General features: G+C 38.8%; 2 protein-coding genes across 5 annotated transcripts in view; one reads left to right on the plus strand and one right to left on the minus strand.

Moving 5' to 3' along the window:
• INSYN2A (inhibitory synaptic factor 2A) overlaps positions 1-3,455 on the plus strand; it is a 59,672-nt gene extending 56,217 nt beyond the window's left edge. For all 3 annotated transcript variants that reach the window (XM_083506184.1, XM_083506185.1, XM_083506186.1), the window contains one exon: positions 111-3,455. In XM_083506184.1, coding sequence (XP_083362310.1) covers positions 111-294 — 184 coding nt within the window. In that variant the 3' untranslated portion in view covers positions 295-3,455. The remainder of the gene's footprint in view (positions 1-110) is intronic.
• Positions 1-20,591, minus strand: part of DOCK1 (dedicator of cytokinesis 1) — a 365,804-nt gene that overhangs the window by 229,525 nt on the left and 115,688 nt on the right. For both annotated transcript variants that reach the window (XM_083506102.1, XM_083506101.1), the window contains exons 26-27: positions 16,458-16,585; positions 12,979-13,074 (exon numbers count right to left, since the gene is read on the minus strand). In XM_083506102.1, the coding sequence (XP_083362228.1) occupies positions 12,979-13,074; positions 16,458-16,585 (224 nt within the window). The remainder of the gene's footprint in view (positions 1-12,978; positions 13,075-16,457; positions 16,586-20,591) is intronic.

Here is a 20,591-nt window from a genome sequence, read left to right on the forward strand (position 1 = left end):
TAGACATTTGATTTTCTTCAGCATGTCACACTCATTTTCAATGTTGACTAACCTAAAATCTTTACCTTGACAACTGATTTTGGTTTTCTTCTTTTCCTCCCACTATTTAGTGTGGAATTAGATTTTAAGCAGCAAGAAGACAAACTACAGCCAGTTCTGAGAAAACTTCATCCTATTGAGGAAACTCAGGTTGCACCTTTGCCTTATTCCCAGGAGAGTTACTCCTCAACTCCCAAGCAAAAATCCAAAACTGAATCAAAAAAGCACGGAAGATGGAAACTCTGGTTTCTTTAACTAACTCCGTAGTATATGGAATTTTAAGGCCTTCTTCAAAAAACAAACAAACACATCCACACGCAAAGTTGTGGAATTTTTAAAAAAGGGATCTTGGTAATCTGAGCAGGTGACTGTCAGCAAGTGTTATACTGACAAAGTTAAAGAAGCATTCTGTTCTCACCATATGTACCAAAAAGGCCTTTGTACCTATGAACTAACTTTCAGGAGCAAGGCGTTAAATCACACCTTGCCAACTTTGTATTCAAATTTCACCAGTGTGGGATGTAAAAGAATTTTAAAAACCAGGATAGAAATTTAGGTTAGAAAAGTAAAACTACTCTCCCCCAAGTCCCTCAACCCACAATCATTTTTTAAAGGAACATTTTAATGTCAAACTGCCATCTTGCTCACATCTGAGTATATCAATTCAAGTAAGATTTGTTTTCATTTCTTTTTGCGAAGGCGAAGAGCAAGCCTTTTGGTTCCAAAGGCCTTCATTGTACATCTAATTTTCCAAATATGCTGGGGTTGGGTAGTGCCATTTTCAGCACATAAAATCCTGAGGAAAGCACAATATTTTCAAATGGTCTGAGACCATGAATAATCTTTAAGATGTGACTATGTGTAAACTTGCCTTTATGTGCTGTAGCATTAAGCCAAGTGATTGCATCTCAGTTAAATGCTGGCACCTTTTATTTAGTGTCATTTTCATTGCCAGACCTACTGCTCACTTTATATGGGGAGCAATGAAAAGCCACCCAAAGTCAGGACATGCCTTTAATCACTGAAAAGTTGACAGGGTCAAAGCTAGGGGCTCTTAGCTCTCTTAGATATCATTTTTAATCTGTTGGTACCCAACAGCTAAAATTATATATTCTTGGCACCATATTTTGGGAGGGGGGGAGGAGAAGAGATGGATAACATTAAAGTAACAGATCATTGGCAGCTGCCACAATTTAATACTCTTTTGTAATTCAGTCTTGAAAAACACTATACACTATTGACACACTGTGCCAGAAATTTTATAATGTGTTGTGCTTTTTAAAAGTTCACAAGAGCCTGGCAATTTTATTTAGTTGCGCATTCAAGAAAGACAGCCAACCATCCTGACCTCCATATTTCGTTCAGTATTAACAGATCAAAACCTTGAATGAAAATGTGAAAACAGACAACTTTAAGATAAGGTTACGGATTTACAAATCAGTCCCCATACAAAATCCATTGAAGTTTAAAAGTGTCCCGGGATTCATGGGGGGGGGGGGCTGGTAACCTTAAGAGTAACATTTAAAATTCACCCTCAACTGTAAACCTTGGGCATGAGCCATCCACTTTCTTTATTAACCACGAATTTCAAGAGGAGGAAGCCGAATACTAAATTCTCACCAATATCAATACAATAAGGAAGTTCTTAAATTTGGTTGTGTTGTATCCTGATTTTTCCCCATATTTTTAAATCGTGTGTCAAGAGGAAAAAAGTATGTTATAATGACTTTCCTTGTAAACTTTAGGATTAAGTCAGACTTCTCAGATCCTTTCTAGTTTAATTTTCAACAGGGTATATGCAAGGTATTAGGTCTACAATTTCATGTCTTGAACAAGCATTTTTTCAGTACTGGGAAGCAACAAAAAGGGGAAATAATTTTACTGGTAGAATTCCACACAAAAAAGGAGAAACAAGTGTGTGACATGCTATACTCCACTTACTTCAATCTCAAAGTCATTATTTAAATATTGCCAATTTTATATGTATCCCCAAAAAAGCAATTTGGTCATTTTCAGGGGGAAGATAAACGCTTCACTTAATGAGTTATGAAAATGCAGTATGCGATTGTTATGGTCAGCTTCAAACAGTACTTCCTATTTATGCTTTAACGAAAAATTCACACCTTTCCAGTAAAATTCCAAGAGGGCTACAAATCATTGTACATATTCCAAAATATTTTTTTGCGAAAGCTGAAGGATGAGAAAGGCATTTCCGTGCCATGATGGAAAGTGCAATTGTTTTATGTTGGACGGGGGAGAATGAAACAATGTATTTTATAATGTTTTTAATTAAAGTTCAAAACCTGTTTACAAAAGATCCCACCATAAATATTTTAGAATTCCAAATATCTCAGAACATAAAATATATTATTTTTATGAAAACAAAATCCTCAAATATAAGCATATGTATATTAAACTAAGATGTTTATTATGATACCGCAAACATCTTCACATACAGAGCAGCTCAGTTGTTATGACCATTGATGCATGGTCTTAAAGAGGATCATGGCCATTACCTTGATCCAGAGAAGTGCAAAAGGGAAGTCTGCACACGTAGAGACTTCTGTTTACTTCCGCTGACACTATAACCCATAATACACCCCAAAACACATTTTAAAATCCCCCCAAATCTAAAATATAGTTTGCCATCCAAGGCAGGTAGTTACCGTTCCATGACAGTGACAGAAGCCCAGCTATATGCATTCAATCCCTCAAACAACAACAAATTGGGTCAATAGTCCAAGCTCACTATCTCACAAGTTATAAATGTGCTTGCTGAAAACTGCACATGGATATATGCGCTTTCTCCATTCCCCTCCCCCTCCAGCAGCCTTCACTGCCCCTTTGCCTCACCCAACCCCACCAACACAAAACCAGGTTTTGGGCTTAAAGATTGTTAGCTGCAAGAAATGCACAACGAAAAAGTGTGCAATTTTCTGGTATGTATGGTAAATATCTGCTGGTTTACAGCCCTTAACAAGTTTAAGTGTTTTCGTACCCGGGCCAAAATAAGGATAGTGTACAACTACACATATTTTAAACAAACAGCTCTCTGATATTCTTAGCATTTGATCTGTGTGTTACAGAAATAGCCCATATTCTCATGGGTTTCCATTTACATACAAATCTACAAAAACAGTATTTTGCTTGTTGCCAAGTAACACAAAAGCTACATTATACAGGTATCAAGGTGGAAAAAGAGGTGCTGGGAAACCATTTTGGAGCTGAAAAAATGAAACTAAATTAAATGTTCTATATAAATGAACGGAGTATTTTTCCTAAAACGCTGACAAATTTTAATTCCTACACTTCCTCTATTCAAAAGGTAAAATACATATTCTTGCTCAAAATTACATATTGTGTTATCGTACCATACTATGTAACTTGTAATAAAATATTCTCTGCAAGTGTGTAAACCGTATCATATTGTATTACATTTAGGATCACTCAGGCACAATTTAGAATTTTATGGAGGGACAATTTAATTCTTTAAAATTTGTAGCCAAGTACAATACGTGATTGAGATGTGAGATGACGATAGTTCCACTTTATTGAGATCTCGTATAAAACCAGGTAGGACACCCAAAAGTAAGTGTATTTTCATTCTCCAGTCTGGCATACTCCATAAATTGCTGCTGTATTCATTAGCAATATCATGTGGTCACAGCCACTGGTTTATTTATAAACACACTTCCATATCATGCTTTGATTCCATTTCAAACCAATAAATGCTGCAGTAATTTTATATTACTTGCTATTTTCATACTACAGGGACAATATTTTCTAAGTTTGCATAATTCCCATAAAGCAACATAGTTCTTTGTTTTGGAATTATTGGGAAACAATACATGTAAATATCACTTGTTTTCTTAAAAAAAAATACACCACTGTAAAATACTTTACAGAGTCAGGATAAAATGGAAAAAAATATTAAAATTATAAACACTAAATATATGAATTGTTTGCTTTTATTTTAAATATTTTTGCTTCCGAAAACTTCTGTACAACAAATTACTGGCTGTGCTGTCTCTATTTCCCCCTACAACATTTCATTGCCATATCAAGTTTTCTAAATCCAACAGATTAATTTTTCATGAGCAATTTAAAACTGAACTAGTCAAGATAGCATTAGCCCAACTGCACCTCTGCAACAGTACCAAGCTCCTTCTCTGTAAACTTAGTAATTATCATTGCCACTAACAGCATCATAAAGGCACAGGATTCACTGCGTTAGAAGGAAGCAATGGGCTTTCAACATTTCTTAGCATTATTTCCATATCAATAAAGTATGGGTGTACGCTATTTAAATTAATGTGGCCTCTCTTGAAATATACTCCCCAATTCATTTAGCTGAATGCAGCCTGTTAAGTTTGGTGGGTTTTTTATTTTTTTATGAAAGTACAGGTACACTTGAAATGCTCACATTCTGCAATAGATGAACAATTTCATAGAGGGAAACCAAATATGACTTGATTGCAATTATAGTATACCATAAGGCAATGCCTCCTTGTGTCTGAAATAAATCAGACAAGGATCATCTTGCTTGTGTAGCGCCATGATAGTCAGATAGTCTACTGTAAGTGAACTGAACCAGAAAGTCCGGTTTTAAACTTGCCTCCAATATTAAATTTAGTAGACAGCCGAAGCCAAGCCATTATTTTATTACCTTCAGCCCCCCACCATTACCTCGTATAATACACGAATTATAACACTGACATATCTTACAATATTTTAAAGATTACCAAAGTAATTGGTAATCTTGTCTTGGAAATGTTGGCATACTGGAATCCTATCATGCAGTACTAGAAACCTAACTTGTCATTGAGCTCTCAACTGATGGAGGTCAGCTACCCACTACAGCTCCCCTAACGACGACAGCCAGTCTTCGGTGACCTTGTAGGTTCCCTGGTTGCCTGTATCCTCAACCTCCATGCAAAATCAGTCTTCAGGAGTAAGGATCCTTCAGGCAGAAACAGTGGGTCACAGGTAAGTATGTAGGAAATTGCTTTCTTTTTACATATACAGGAAGCTTGCAACATGGGAGAGTACTTTTCAACATCCTGTTCTGTTTCCAGCTTCCCTGTTCAGGTACTCTTAGGGTCAACCTAGATGAACCAAAATGGCTGACAAGAAATGCTAGCCTAGATAGCTGGTTCATGCAGAGACCCACAGCAGACAGCAGTCAAGATTTTCCTCAGGGAGAAGGGTGGCAGCTACGGAAGGGTGGGCAACTGGCAGTGATTTGTTGGGGAAGCCAATTTCTTAAGGGGAAGAAACAGTGGCAGTCTCGCAACCCCATTTCTTTCCTGCTGCTGGAGTCCTCCTTTGTCTCTTCATTTGCTCTTAACACTACAGATTTGACCACATTGTCCCACAGTAGCCTACTAGGAAAGAGACTGGTCTCTTGCAGCTTCACTGAGCATTTTCCTGGTTGTGGCATCCAGTCCTAGAATTAATGAGAGCCCTTGGCTGAAGGAAACCCTGAGCCCAGGTCAGGCCCAAGTTCTTTCCCCATTATCAAGACTCCCAAAAAACTGATAGATGGGTGGTGTGGGGACTAACATGATAATAATAAATTTAGAAGACAAATGTGAAGAAGGCATATACTAGAGATTATAGTGACAGCTTCACAATAAAAAGATTTTTCCAAAGGATATTACTTAGATAAGAATGGTTTACAAAATCCACTGATCACAGAAAGGGGGGGGACCCACACACACACACACATTATTAGGTTACATATTAGACAAGAGCCTCTGAGCTGTAAAATCAAAAGGGAAAGTGGCTGTAAAATCCATTAAGCATTGGGAGTATAAGTAAGACCTCCCTCCAAGATGACATAGAGCCATTAAACATACAGTTACTGGGTACTATTGTTTAATCGTTTTTGGATCCATCTAGCAACAGTATTATGCAGGGTGCATTTTATGAGTTTGTCAACAAGGATATCATCGGAGACTGTCAAATGCTCTTCTGAAATCAAGATATACTATGGCTCCAACATTCCCATGATCTACCAAACTAGTAACTACATATTATATATATATATATATATATATATATATATATATATATATATATATGAGATAAGGTTTGTTTGACATGACTAATTTTTGATAAAGCCATGCTGGTTCCTGGCTACCAGCACATTCTTTTCTGGCTGTGTTCAACAGAGAAGAGGAGTACAAAAAAAAAAAGCACATATGCTGCAAACGGCTAAAGATGCTATGCAGAAAAAGGGAGGGGGGACAAATACAGGCAATACAATATTTAGCATAAGTAATTTTGCCTGTAAATTAGAAAAAGCACTTAGGACTGTAGACTCTGAATTTATGTTCATTCTTGAGGCTATAACTTCACAAGGCTCAATTAAAAACTGATTAAATGAACAGACTGAGACTACATCCCAGCTAATAGAGGTCCATATTATTATATTTCCCTCCACATGAAGCAGCATGACAGATTTTCATAAATTATGAAGTCTAGAATAAAAAGTACAGTGATGGCAGGAAGTATGATTTGGTTGGGAATAGATCCATTGCCATGTTTGGAATAGTGTGACTAAGACTTTGGATCAAATTTCTGCAAAGCCATGAAAGCTCACCATTTGCTTTCTCAGCCACAATATTTTTGTGAGGGTAAGAGGAGCAGAACCATGTATAGGATAAAAGCAACCAGAGTCCTGTTTCATTCTGGAGGAAGGGAAGCAAGTTGGTGACTTTTGCTGAATGCTCTTTCCCACTATGTCACTTGACAAGATGCATTGCAGAAATAGAGACCCTAAGGAAGAGCACAAGAAGTTGCACTGGCAGGCTGGAGGGAGAAGCTGGAATTGGTGAAAATAACTCATTAAACCCTAGTTATTTCTGTGAATGCAATGAGTCCTCCCATTCATAGAGGGGCAAAACTCAGCCCAACCCATAAAATGTCTATCCAAAACTAAAGAAAAACAATAGCTTATAAATTTTATTTAATTTCAGGTTCCAAGTAAGTGTTTTTAAAGCTTGTTTTCCATAACTTTCATTTTAATGTAAATATGAACAAATAGAAGGGCATATCCAGCAGTCCATCACGGCTGGTTTATACAGCATCAATACTGTGCAATTTGAATAACTTTCTATTCCATTAATAGTTTTAACATGTGATAAGCCAATTTGCCCTCCATTGTCAGTTCCCTCATTCATAGCACTAAGATGCAGCGGTTTGAACAATTACACAAGCCGAATAATCGATTTATTGCAAAACAGCTGCAATCGTCTGTGAAGGAAAAGTTATCAGAAAGCACCCTTGCAATATGTCGAACAAATTTCTGTGAAGATTTTGCAACAAAATTCGCCAAAGACATTGTGTGCACAAGTGCCTTCCTCTGCATCTTGCTTCTTCCTCTGTGGGCTATCCTTAGAACCTTACAAAACCAATTTTCTACTCCTTTTGGTAACTTTATGTCCCTTATGGTTTCCAAGGAATAATGTGATGGTAAATGGTGGATTTTGTGGGTTGAATATGCTGCCCATTCTTCTGGACCTTTCCCCTCCGCCCTTTGAACATCACCTCTCAATTTGCACAACAGTAAGGTTAAAAGGCACAATAGTTAATAATTTAACATTTCTTAACAAATCATTTGAATTATGCATGTCTTTTTGAATAAGTAAATGCTACACGCACCACTTCTATCCTAGGATCAAATTTTCTGTATCTGGAGGAACAAATAGCACCATTCAAACTACATTGTTCTAAGTGTGTTTTAATTCTTAAGGACAACTTGGGATTTTAGAAGTATCAGCAAACTGAGCTTCCAGTCTCTTTACCTTTCTCATTTTTGTTCTTCCACTGTAATAGTGAAGATCAGTTTGTACATTCAAGTGAGGAGCCCCTGCTGTACCTGGCCACGGCCCACTCCTTGTCCAACATCACATGGCCTATTGTCACACAATGGAACTTGCTGCCCCAGGAGGCAGTGATGGCCACCAACTTGGGTGGCTTTTATAAAGACTAGACAAATTCATGGAGGAGAGGGCTATGATTGGCTACTATGGTTATGCACTACCTCCACAGCTGGAGGCAATAAACCAGTTGCTGGAAATATTGTAAGGTAAGAATACACTTGTGCTCATGTTCTGCTCCCTGGTTTCCCACAGGTATCTGAATGGCCACTGTGAGAACAGGGTGCTGGACTAGATGGGTCATTGGCCTGATCCAGCACATTCTTAAGTTCTTATTAAGGAGCTACACAGGGTTTGGGGAGGACCAGAATTTCCTAAATGCAACCTGAAGCAGGTGGAACATCCAGTCTGGTCATAGAAAAGATTTCCCAAAGTTCTAAAGTGCTCTAGATGTAGATTAAGAATTCAACTATGAAAAAGCAAGCTCATAGAATGTTTTGCTTCTTAATTAAATCTTTGGGGAGGTGTTTGTTTGTTTGTTATGTTCTATATTATGTGTTTTCATGTTGCAAGCTGCCCTGTGATGTTCAGATGAAGGGCAGTGTATAAATTTAATAAATAATAATTAGAAGAATCAGTGGTCATCTCACATGTGGTGTCATGCAATTGAGCACAAGCTTTCAAGAGATTGCCTGGACCCATCTATACCTATGAGCTTGTCCACCCTAGTGACTGAATCTCATTTATGCCTATGAAAGATTTTGTCACTTTAAGCTCACTACAAGATACCTCAAGATTCTATTCTTTTCCATTTCTAAAGATTACCTTGAAATACCCTTGAGACTGCCCTTGAGACTGACCCAGAAACTCCAGCGGGTGCAGAATGCCGCGGCGAGACTCCTTATGGGGTCTTCGCTGCGAGAGCACATTCATCCGGTATTATACCAGCTGCACTGGCTCCCGGTGGAGTACAGGATCAGGTTTAAGGTGCTGGTTTTAACCTTTAAAGCCCTATACGGCCTAGGACCCTCGTACCTACGGGACCGCCTCTCCTGGTATGCCCCACAGAGAAACCTACGGTCTGCAAATAATAACATCCTCAAGGTCCTAGGCCTCAGAGAGGTTAGGCTGGCCTCAACTAGAGCCAGGGCCTTCTCGGCTGCAGCTCCAAACTGGTGGAATGCTCTGTCAAAAGAGACTAGGGCCCTGCGGGACCTGGCATCTTTCCGCAGGGCCTGCAAGACAGAGTTGTTCCGCCAGGCCTTTGGTCAGGGCACAGCCTGACTCCCTCCTCTGGCAACCTGCACATAATTCTGCATAATTGGTTGCCATCAATTTGATTTAATTAATTTTATAATGGAATTTTTAGATTGTGTGATTATTTGACTGATTATTTGATTGTTGTTGGCCGCCCTGAGCCCGGCTTTGGCTGGGGAGGGCGGGATATAAATAAAATTTATTATTATTATTATTATTATTATTATTATTATTATTATACAGGGAATTCCCAGCCTCATCTTTTGAATAGTATGCTTCTAGCTGATTAATTTCTTTTTGTTATGAAGAATGTTTACAGGACAAAACACTAACTCTGATGTGAAGACACCATCAAGTCTGGGCTTCTATAGCATTACCTTCCTAATCCAGGTGTATAATTTGTTGCCCTAGTTGTCACAGGACTGGAATTATGAGGGCTTTCATTGGAGAAAGGGAATGCCTGACACTGGGAGTGAAAAGAATAGTGTCAGCTGTGGATTTAAAATAAGGCAATGATTATTCTGAAAATGCATCTCACCAGTATCACTTTGAAGTATGTATCTGATGTTATCCTACAGCTTTGCATATAGTTTACTTTTCCACAGATACGTTAACATTGTGATCCTATACATATATACTATTAAAAAAAAAAAAGATTTCACTGAGTTCAGTCTGGCTTATTCCCAGGTGAGCATATATATAGAATTGCAAGGCCTATTTGTTAGTAAATAGTTGCAAGGTCAAAGTTTCATATGGCATTTTATGGGTGTGATCCAATGCAGATTTTCCTAGGAGTAAACCCTACTGAACTTGAGAGTAATCCCCAATTGGCATTGTGCTATAAACCAAGCTTCTTCCTCCTCAGCCATGTTAAGAACTGTCACAAAGCTTCTTGAGAAGAATTTAAATAAAAGATCAGATGCAAAACATGACTTCTCCCTATTCATTTTTCTATATTTGAATTTTCTTGAGACTGTACAAGGTGAATCACATTTGTGTAAAGGTACTAGTCTAGCTGCTGTAGATTTAGACATTCAGTTTCATAAGCATTTTACCACCGAATTATGCTGTATCAGTTTAGTGTCAAATCCAAATTCGGTGATGACCCCACTTCAAAATGGAAAAAAGAGAGAAGGGGGAAAAAAACACTAAAAAATAAGTATTAACACATAAAGTTCAATCTGCCATTGGTGCATGAAAGGTAAGATGATGCAAAATAAAGTATCTTCGCAGTGCAGTTTTACTACTTTATTGACACTATAAAAGTGAATCATCTTCGGTTGACTGGAATGAGTTCTCTCAGAAATTCAGTGAATCTTAAATGGTAAGTGTCCCTTTAAAAATTCTTGGTACCGGCAGCATTCATTAAATAATTATAATATGTTCAAATGCAATGCTTTTATAATGCCATGTTCATGTTCACAGTATTCATTTTTAATACAATGTACTTGTTTGGCCAGCGTTCAAATACAAATTTACTGGATTTGAGGCAATAAAAGAAAAAGACTGTGAAAACCATCAAATTTTCAGAATAGATCAGAATAAATCATTTAAGAAAGACAGTAACTACAAGGCCAGGTAATATATTGCCCCCCTATAGCTACAAATAATATTATGCGTGTGGGGAACAAGCTAAAAAGCAAATAATAATAATAATTATGAACAACCATTTAAATACTTTATCTGCTGTAACCTTTTGTCTTTGCTGTATTGATTAGTACATGCCCCATTGCTGACATTTCCAAAAAGGAAAACATCTAAATAATGCATCTCATTTAGGTAAACAGGTTTTCGTGAGTTGCCTTTCCTAGGCTTAAGGACATTTACTTTAAAATGAATGAAAATAATATAAAACTATATTTATAAAAGAAAGCTATGACAAACCAACAAAAATATAGCAACTAAGAAAAAAGTCCCTCATCAGATCAGCCTCAAAATGCCACCTATAATACTCAAGTCAGAAGATATCCTTTCTTTAAAGTACACATTCATAAATCTATGAATCTATACTTAAAAAAACCCAAACATAATGCTAATGTCAGGCCAACATGTAGCGAAACTGGGCTCAAATTGTAAACTTAGCACCATCTCAGGATACTTCTGATTGTAAAATACTCAATGTATTTTTGCTGATTATGTCAAAACAAAATTGTTTATATATTTGAAGGCCATGTTTGTTTGTTACGCTAAAATTAATCTGGTCATAAAAGAGCTGCTTATATGCAGGAATTAACTTTTTTCCTTTTATATATGTGCTTGCTCATCTTAGCTTTCTAACCAGGAAATTCTTTAATGGGCCAACAAATGATCATCTTTTTGCACGTGGATCAAGCCAGATTCAAGACATTGACAATATGCCCTATTCTGTCCTTTATGCAACTTTATCTAGGGATAGATTCCTCTATTCATTTCATAATTTTCCAGGTCATTCAGATTATTTCAAAATTAGATGGTTGCTGACCAACTGTTGCAACAAGGTATACAAGCCTTTAAGAAGGAAGTTACATTCATTGGTCCAAAACAGTGTTGACTGCCAAGGGAATTTAAAAAAATTAAATAATTTGGGAATTTTTATGTTTGACAGCTGACATTTCTGAAAATGGGTATTTAACTTGCTCTTTGATTATTTTTGTAAGTTACAACATAAGCACTGGCAACAAACAATAAAGGTCTGAGCAACCATATACAGCAAGCTCTTGTCTTTTTCTGTCCATCTGTCATACAGACAATTCCAGGCCATGTGGGTTGGATAGGTAAATCTTGTAGGACCTACAGAACAGAGAACTTTCTGCTCACTTCCTCTAGAGGTCATCATTCCAGAGACTCAAAAGAATGCAGGAAAAGCCTTGCTCCCTGCTGTTGCTAACTTTACCTGATACAGTGCAAATATATATGAAGGAGAAACTTAACTGGAATATCTTAAAGGGCATAGAAGTGTGACTGCTGCAACAGTACTTGAGTATTTGTTGGGAAACAAGCCATCGCTGTACTTGTCAGTGGTGGCATCTGGACTAGCTATAGATTCCAAGTCCTTTTCAAGGTCATCTTCACATAAAGTATATTACATGGATCAATCCTTGAAATTACAAAAGAGTATATAAGTGGTGGCAAGCTCTCTCTCTGCTCCGAAAAGGGTCAAGCCTCCATAATAAAAGCAGCTGATATGAGCGTATCTTGGCCATTGTTTGTTTCAGCTTTCCAGAGACAAAGCAGACAAATACTGCTTCTCCTAGAGCAAGCATAACTCCTGCTCCAAGAGTTCTACTAACCAACGCTGCCTCCATTTTATCTAGCATGGATTCAACTTGTTGTTTTAACCTCAGTCACTTCTCCCCAGGCATCAGAAACTGGTTAAGGACTAAAATAGCTGCTCTAGGTTGCTAATAAATAAGCAATAAGTATGGATCATCCAGTTAATCATTAAAGCATTTCTGTGTATATCCAAGAATATTTAGACCACTGAAATGAGCTTAAGATTTCATCATTTAAAGAGAAATGCACCTGAAGTGAGAAGAGACATCTGTCATAACAAGAGAAACACAACAGAATGTCTTAACAAAATAAAAAAAATTCCTTCCAGTAGCACCTTAGAGACCAACTAAGTTTGTTATTGGTATGAGCTTTTGTGTGCATGCACACTTCTTCAGATACTTAAATTAACTGGGCTAGTTCATAATCACAACAAGGATCTTGCATAAATGTTGTGCAGTACTCCACAGAAGAGATGTCCAATGAATTATGCACTTTTGTGAACAGTAACTGCCATAGTATTTTTAGAAGTTTGCCAATAGGCACTTACTATGAGTTCTGAATCACGTCCCATTGATATGACTGTTCTGTTTACTGTCCTCAGTAGCTTCTCCATAATAATCTGTACATGTCGCTGTGTCGGTCCCTATAAACCAAAGCAGAGCAGAAAATTAAAGGAAATCATTGAAAAACCAACCTAAGGCTACTCCAGAAGTTTGTTATAAAAACTATGTACCCTTAAAGCAGCAATTGTGAATACAGTGTCAAATAATTTAGCTTAAGAACTAATTTGAATTGTTGAGTTACTGTTCACTATGGGAAGTCCAGTAAAACGTACCAACACTGTTGTAAAGACAAACTGATTAAGGTTGTGTACAAGGCCTTGCATCTAAAGCAGGCATAGGCAAACTCAGCCCTCCAGATGTTTTGGGACTACAACTCCCATCATCCCTAGCTAACAGGACCAGTGGCCAAGGATGATGAGAGTTGTAGTCCCAAAATATCTGGAGGGCCGAGTTTGCCTATGCCTGCTCTAAAGCATTTTACTTCCCCCAAAGAAATCTGAGAACTGTGGTTTACCACTCACAGAGCTACAATTCCCAGCACCCTTAAACTACAGTTCTCAGATTTTGGGAGGAGGAAGCAATATGCTTTTGAGAAAGTCTTGTACTTAAAATGTGTGGCATGTATGCAGCCTTAGACTGGGGAGAACAAACTGGCACAGAAGAAAAGGGGAAAGCACGCACACCTAGATACACAGCAAGCACAACTTTGTGCTCGTCTCCATTCCGCTTTTATTTAAGCTGAAATCTTTAATCTCTAACAATCAATCCTGTGCTCCAGCTTCTCCTTTCAATGCCATGGAAGCTGCTATACAACTATTCCATGGTAGAGCCCAACATAAATGATATGTTACCTTTTGCTCATTTCATTACAAAAGAATGTAAGGGCCTTCAGGAGCAGGCCAATGGCCCATCTAGTCCAGAATCCTGTTCTCACAGTGCCCAATCAGATGCCTGAGGGGAAAACTCGATCAGTATTAGAGCACAAGAGCTCTCCCCGCCTCCTGTGGTTTCCAGCAACTTGTATTCAGAAGCATTCCTGCTTCCAACATTTTCACCTGTCTTTTAAGCTTGGAGAAGTCCCCTGGTCTACACAACTACCTGAGGGGCTTTGGGATCTTCCTGGACTTTGTTTTCAGTCCAGGAAGATCCTTGCCATATCAAATATGCCATGCCAGCTAAGTCGTGTGACTCTCAACCATTACATACCACAAAGCAATTCAGTCAGAATTACTTCACAATGTGACTTGTAAAAAGAGAAAAGAAAAAAAGCCACCGTTTGTTGCATGAATACCCAGTAACCTCTGCTTGTGGCAAACGGAAGAAGAAAGATTGACGTAATCTGTCCAGTTTTAAAGCTTATATTTGAATCAACATACATTCTCTGTCTAGATTGATATGCTTCTCTAGTGACTGCATGAACTGACAGTGAAATTTTCAGACTGAAGTTTAACCTTTCAAAAGGCTCCTCTGTCCTATACAGTCAAATAGATTATTTCTTCTGTACATCCATGAGAGGCTCCTCTTTCTGAAACACACATTTTAACAGCTTGGCCACAAATGATGATTACATTTCCAACAAAGGAAACATAATGTAAGGGTTGCCTCTTAACATGTCTTTCGCCTCCCCCCGTTTAAGAAGGCACAGAATTAGCTTCATTGGCGATAATAACAACTTCTTTTATCCTGCCCCTTTCCTCCCTGCTCTTGATAATTAAACCTTCAGCCAATAAATACCCTCTACAATTTCCCCAAAAAATCCCTTCAAAGTGTCTCAATTCAGCCTTATACTTTCTTTGACTTCTAAACAGGTATCACTGACAGCTTCCTAATCAGAAGGTCCTCAACTTTGCTATCTCAACAGGTAAGGAAAACAGCAAGGTAATTGGTTGTACCCCCAAAGCATACCTCAGTTCAACTCTCCTTTTGGGGGAGGGAGCAGGGAATTAAGTCCTGTTGTTGGACTGTGTTCATCAAGGCCACATTTATGCCAGAATGCTAGAATATGATCAGACTGAACAGTATCACAGGGCAGCTTGTACATCTTGAATGGTACGGAGTAGATTTAAAACAACTGTCCCCTAACCTTTATGAGCTAGTGAGCCAATAAGGTACATATAAAATTTCCAAGTTGAATAAGCACAATAGTCTTTTCATAAAAAAATTAATTTGCATAATGGAAATTTTGGAACAATGGAAATATAACACAATAAAAAACTCACCGACAGTTACACCCGTGGACCTACATATATAACTATTTAAAAATCCCAACTGTAAACTATATGCCATATCCTACTGATTCAGTGACTCAGAACATTCCATGTTACTGTTATGCTTAATTCAAAGGGAAATCAACCTCAGGTCATAGTTCTCAAAGAGCACTGCCGTTCCCATTGTTTTCACTTGGCTGTTTGAACAGGCATCTATGCTAAACAAATTGTTTTAAGATGGTAACATGGAGTTTTGCTGTGCATTATAAATTCCTGATAAATAATTCACACTACCCATCCAGCATTCTGACTTTCGCCATATGTAAAATAATGCTTGTGGCTAAGAAATTTTGTTTTTATTTTCCAACAGCTATCCCTTTTCGAATGTGAAGTCAAAGCGTGGACAGACATCCTATAGTGAGACTTTAAAATGAGCACACGCAGAGTTCAAACAAACCTATTTGCTGATAAAACAAAATTAAAGCCATCTTCAGAAGACTGTATACACAAAGCACTGAAGGCCTCGTCTTGCAGTGCAGCATGGATATAATGCAGCAGTCCACACTGCAAAGTTATTCATTCCTACACTGACAGAAACTGGGAATGAAGTCAAGAAGCAAGCTCAACTCCTGGGCATTGTTTTATTAGATGAGGTTCTTATTGAGTTTTCTTTTTATGCCTCTTAGGAATGCAAATGTGTCAGGGATGACAATGTGAAAGTAAGCAAGTGCCTACCCAGCACTTGAACTGAGCTGGGAAGCAAGGCAGCCGTGTATTCAGACCACTGAGCAAAGAAGTAGGTACTATTTGTAAGAGCCCAGTCTGCATCTGGTCAAACTGAGGAGACCAGAGCCAAAAACTTTATAGGACCAGGTGAAACTAGTCTCGGCATCACCTGACTCCTACCAAGACAGTAGTTTAAATATTGTTTGTTAGCAGTCTTCAGGGGTGGTGTTTAAATGCAGCAGAGAAGCCCCACAGCTTCCTCCTTTTGCAAAGTGCCGCAGCAGCACAGGGAATTAAAGTGCTTGCATCCCACTTACCGGCTCCAGATCTCCTACCTACTGATAAATTGTGTGATGTATAAAATAATAAAAATGAAATACTTGTCACAATGACAACTTTTAGCTTTTCCCCTTCTAAAATAGAACCCTAAGGCAAGAAGAAGCTCTTCTTCTTTTAGCCTTATGCCCACTCACAGCAGTATTGAAAACTTTCAAGATTTCAGTATTAACTATACACACTTAATTACTAACCACATCTTTCCTGTAAAGTACTTCCAGGATGTTGCTGACCAATTGGCAACAGGCTTCCAGGTCTTCCTGCCGTTCCAAATGGTACTTCAGCTGATCTGTCATCATTGGCAGCAAAATCTCTCTACAGTCTGCATATTGAACAGGGGAAAAGTAATTAAGTACTTAACCTTGAAAACACAAAGCTTATGACAAATTTCCAAACTGAAGCCAAACGTGTCTAAAGTGCATGATCCAGGCAATGTCTGGTGGGTAGTCTCTGTGTTTTGTGACAACTCTATTTTATTCTTTCATAATTATATATTTGTCTTTCAAGAGGCAAAGCCATTTTTTACTTCATTTTGAGTAAATAAATATCCTAGTCATATTAAATTATCATTGCTAATTCCCCAAAATGCTCGTGTGATATTGCGCGTGCTTTGCAATTTTTGGTTAATTTCACCCACTGATGCAAGGTTAAATTGGTGTTTCAAATATCATCTTGCCCAGTGGAATTTCGTCCATGGTGCAGAATGATTTCCAGTAAAATTTCCCAAATTAATACTTGCAAAACATACATGTAAAATATGGATTTATATGTCTATATTTGCAGATACTAAATCACTGAACAGGACTGCAAATGTGTCACAAGTTATAACCACATAACTTCCTGAATACTTCCACATTACAGCCCAACAATTAATTATCTACAAGATGTGGTTATAGTGCAATCACATTTGGAATAATTTCTGGAATGATTTTAAACTGTGGTGGATGGAATGGTTTAAAATAATTTTCTGTATTTATATTCTTTTCTGTTTGGCGTTTTTGAGGCCAAACATTATTGTTTTACCTGCAATACATGTCAGTTGAATCAGAAGCAACCAGTTAGAAATGCAGGATTTTTGCCCTTCCTCAAACACTCTCCCCATTTTTTCCTGAGTGTCTTCTCTCTTCGCTTGGTTATCCAGACATCATGATAAAGAAATGGTACATCCCCAAACTATAGTCATATGCATGTCACTACAATGATTAATGAGTGACCTTGAAAAAAATCTGTTGCCTATAGGATTATGCACTTGTTCACAATACCAAGGCTGAAGACAGCTCATAAGTATGAGACAATAACCACAAGCAGCAATACTTCAGCATCTGTTCATCTTCTGCTGCACAGATCTAACCCAAGATGATTAATGTCAGGTGAACATGTGCAAGAATAAAGTATTAATCTTTTTTAAACAGATGCTCAGCAGGGCACCATTAACTAAGCAAAACTGTTCAGAGCAACACAGCCATGTTAAAGCAAAATGTAAGCACTCTGATGAATCTGAACTTAAAACACTTTATGAACATCATCTTCTAAGGGGGTCTAATATTTTGCTAGCCATGTTAAATGTGTGACCCACTGAACCATGTTGAATGTTCCCTCTGCCATCAAGAGCACAGTAAAATATATGAACATTTTTAATGAGGACTAAAACAGCAAGAGCTTGTTCTCCAGTATTTTATGGACAAGTAATTTTCAAATGCTTGGATTTTTTGTAATCTGAAAACACTGTCCATGTGCATCTGCTTAGTTGCAACCTGATGGCCAAATGAAGATTCAGACACATAATAAGCTAGGTGCAACTAAGTTAAAGGTAAAGGGACCCCTGACCATTAGGTCCAGTCGTGGCCAACTCTGGGGTTGCGGCGCTCATCTCGCTTTATTGGCCGAGGGAGCCAGTGTACAACTTCCGGGCCATGTGGCCAGCAAGACTAAGCCACTTCTGGCGAACCAGAGCAGCACACAGAAACGCCGTTTACCTTCCCGCCGGAGCGGTACCTATTTATCTACTTGCACCTTGACGTGCTTTCGAACTGCTAGGTTGGCAGGAGCAGGGACCAAGCAACGGGAGCTCATCCAGTCGCGGGGATTCAAACTGCCGACCTTCTGATCGGCAAGTCCTAGGCTCTGTGGTTTCACCCACAGTGCCACCTGCGTCCCCGTGGGTCACACCATGATGACTAGTGGATCCAACTGGGATCCACTAGTCAGTGAGCACTCTACATAAGATACTTACTCATAGGCTCAAAGGCAGACATGAAGATTAGAATTTAATCAGGGGGACTGAGCAAGTTTAACTGGTACAGGAGATCTTACTGGGAATTTTTCTGACGAGCTCTAAGATATGCCTACCTTGACTAGAGACCATTAATTGATTCATTCATCCTAAGTGCATATTTAGGATAAAGGCTTGGATAAGGCAATTTATCATTTTGCCAATCTAGGTCTAGATCTCCATAATATAGAATTGCCATGACTGACCAACCAAGGGACTTTGCATAGTGTACTGAAGACTCAAAATGAGGACAAGGTTCGGGCTACTTCATCAGTACCTTATTCAGGGCCTTCCTACCTGAAAGACACAACTCTTGTTTCCATCCTCTTACTAAAAAGGATAAGTCCCCTGCAATAACTTGTAGCTGACTTAGCAGAGCCCATGGGAACTATCTGAGGTCCTGCATGTTCTGTGCTCAACACAGACTGGAGACTGCCTCTTTCCCCTACAAGCCTTGTGCCCAGAACTCACCAAGAATGCAACAAATAATCTAGAAAATTCAAAATACAGGAAATATTGTCATGGTTCCAATACCATAATACCGTATTCATAATCATCATCATCATAAAATCATTCCAAACGGTCCTCCCAGTATGAACATTTTTTTGGATAGAAGTTCCTTTTTTAATTTTCTTTTTTGGAGTGGAGGGAGGTATTTTTACTGAGGCATCTTCCCAAATATCTGAGCATAATTGAAATGCAATTTTTAAAATAATTAAGAATTCTGTTGAAACTGGAAGACAAACATACTGCCATTTATAATTTCACAGCGTACTACATCCAAGCAGAATACTAAGTTTTAAGCTGACATTGGTAGGGGTATTTGTGGCTTGCACATCTTTCAACATCAAGGAAGCCTATTTATCACAGTCCTAACCTGTGTTCCGGTCACCAGCTCCACTTGATTCATTTTTCAAATATGCTGACTTCACCTCTAAGTAAAGTCCACAGTGAAGAAGAGAAAAATCTTTTACGAAACTTTCAGACGCTTAGTTCCGTTTTGACCTTCTCCACAACTGTGGGAAAATGATTGCTTGTACATGAGAGCATGAGCAAAGTTCTTATTGTTACAGGGTGATCTCATAGCTAGAAGCATCCTTGGAGCATGAATAGCGCGTGAACAGCTCGTGCTGTCCCATATGATTGGCTAACGTAGCATGGCCTGATCGCTCGCATGGTCTAGTACCAAGGTCTTTATCTGCTGGCTAGAACAAATTGCTTGATTTGTATTTTTTGTATCTTTCTATTTCACACATTTCACACAATAAAAGCTGTGCTGCATTAGCCCTAGGTGCTGCCATATTTCCCTAGGAGCAGCCATATTTCGGAACCTATCATGGTGTGAGACTGATTTTTCTTTGGATGCCGAGCTGTAACTCGACAATTGGTGCCCCGTGTGACTGCCTTCGGACTTCACGTTGTTTTTCATTATTCAGCACTCACCAACACGTCGTTCATCCACGTAGTGGATCCCTGGTGAGTGCTCCCGTGTGACTGCCTTCGGACTTCACGTTGTTTTTCATTATTCAGCACTCACCTACACGTCGTTCATCCACGTAGTGGATCCCTGGTGAGTGCTCCCGTGTGACTGTTTGTTTTTCATTGTTCAGCACTCACCAACACGTCGTTCATCCACGTAGTGGATCCCTGGTGAGTGCTCCCGTGTGTACAACGTTCAGCTCTCACCTCGCCCCGCAAGGGCTGCAGACGCGTCGTTCATCCACGTAGTGGATCCCCGGTGGGAGCTCCCGTGTGAATGTGATTCTGGACTACGTTACGGACTTATCAGCACTTATCTCCGCCCGGACAGGGCAAAAGGCGCCTCTCTCTCATCCTCCTACGGATCCCTCGGTAAGTGCTCCCTGCTCTTTTTGCAACTCTTGCAATCATGGGAAAATCTCTCTCTGCACCACAGAAAAAATTTTTAAAAGACCTTAAATTCCTTTTGGCCAGTAACAACCTTGCTGTTCGGAAAGCTGACCTTAAGTCCCTTATAAAAGCCCTGGACACTCACTGTCCGTGGTTCCCCCAGGACGGAAACTGGGAGTTAGACGAT

The sequence above is a fragment of the Podarcis liolepis genome (genome assembly GCF_965112155.1).
Source record: "Podarcis liolepis genome assembly, chromosome: 5".
NCBI classification, from domain to species: Eukaryota; Metazoa; Chordata; class Lepidosauria; order Squamata; family Lacertidae; genus Podarcis; species Podarcis liolepis.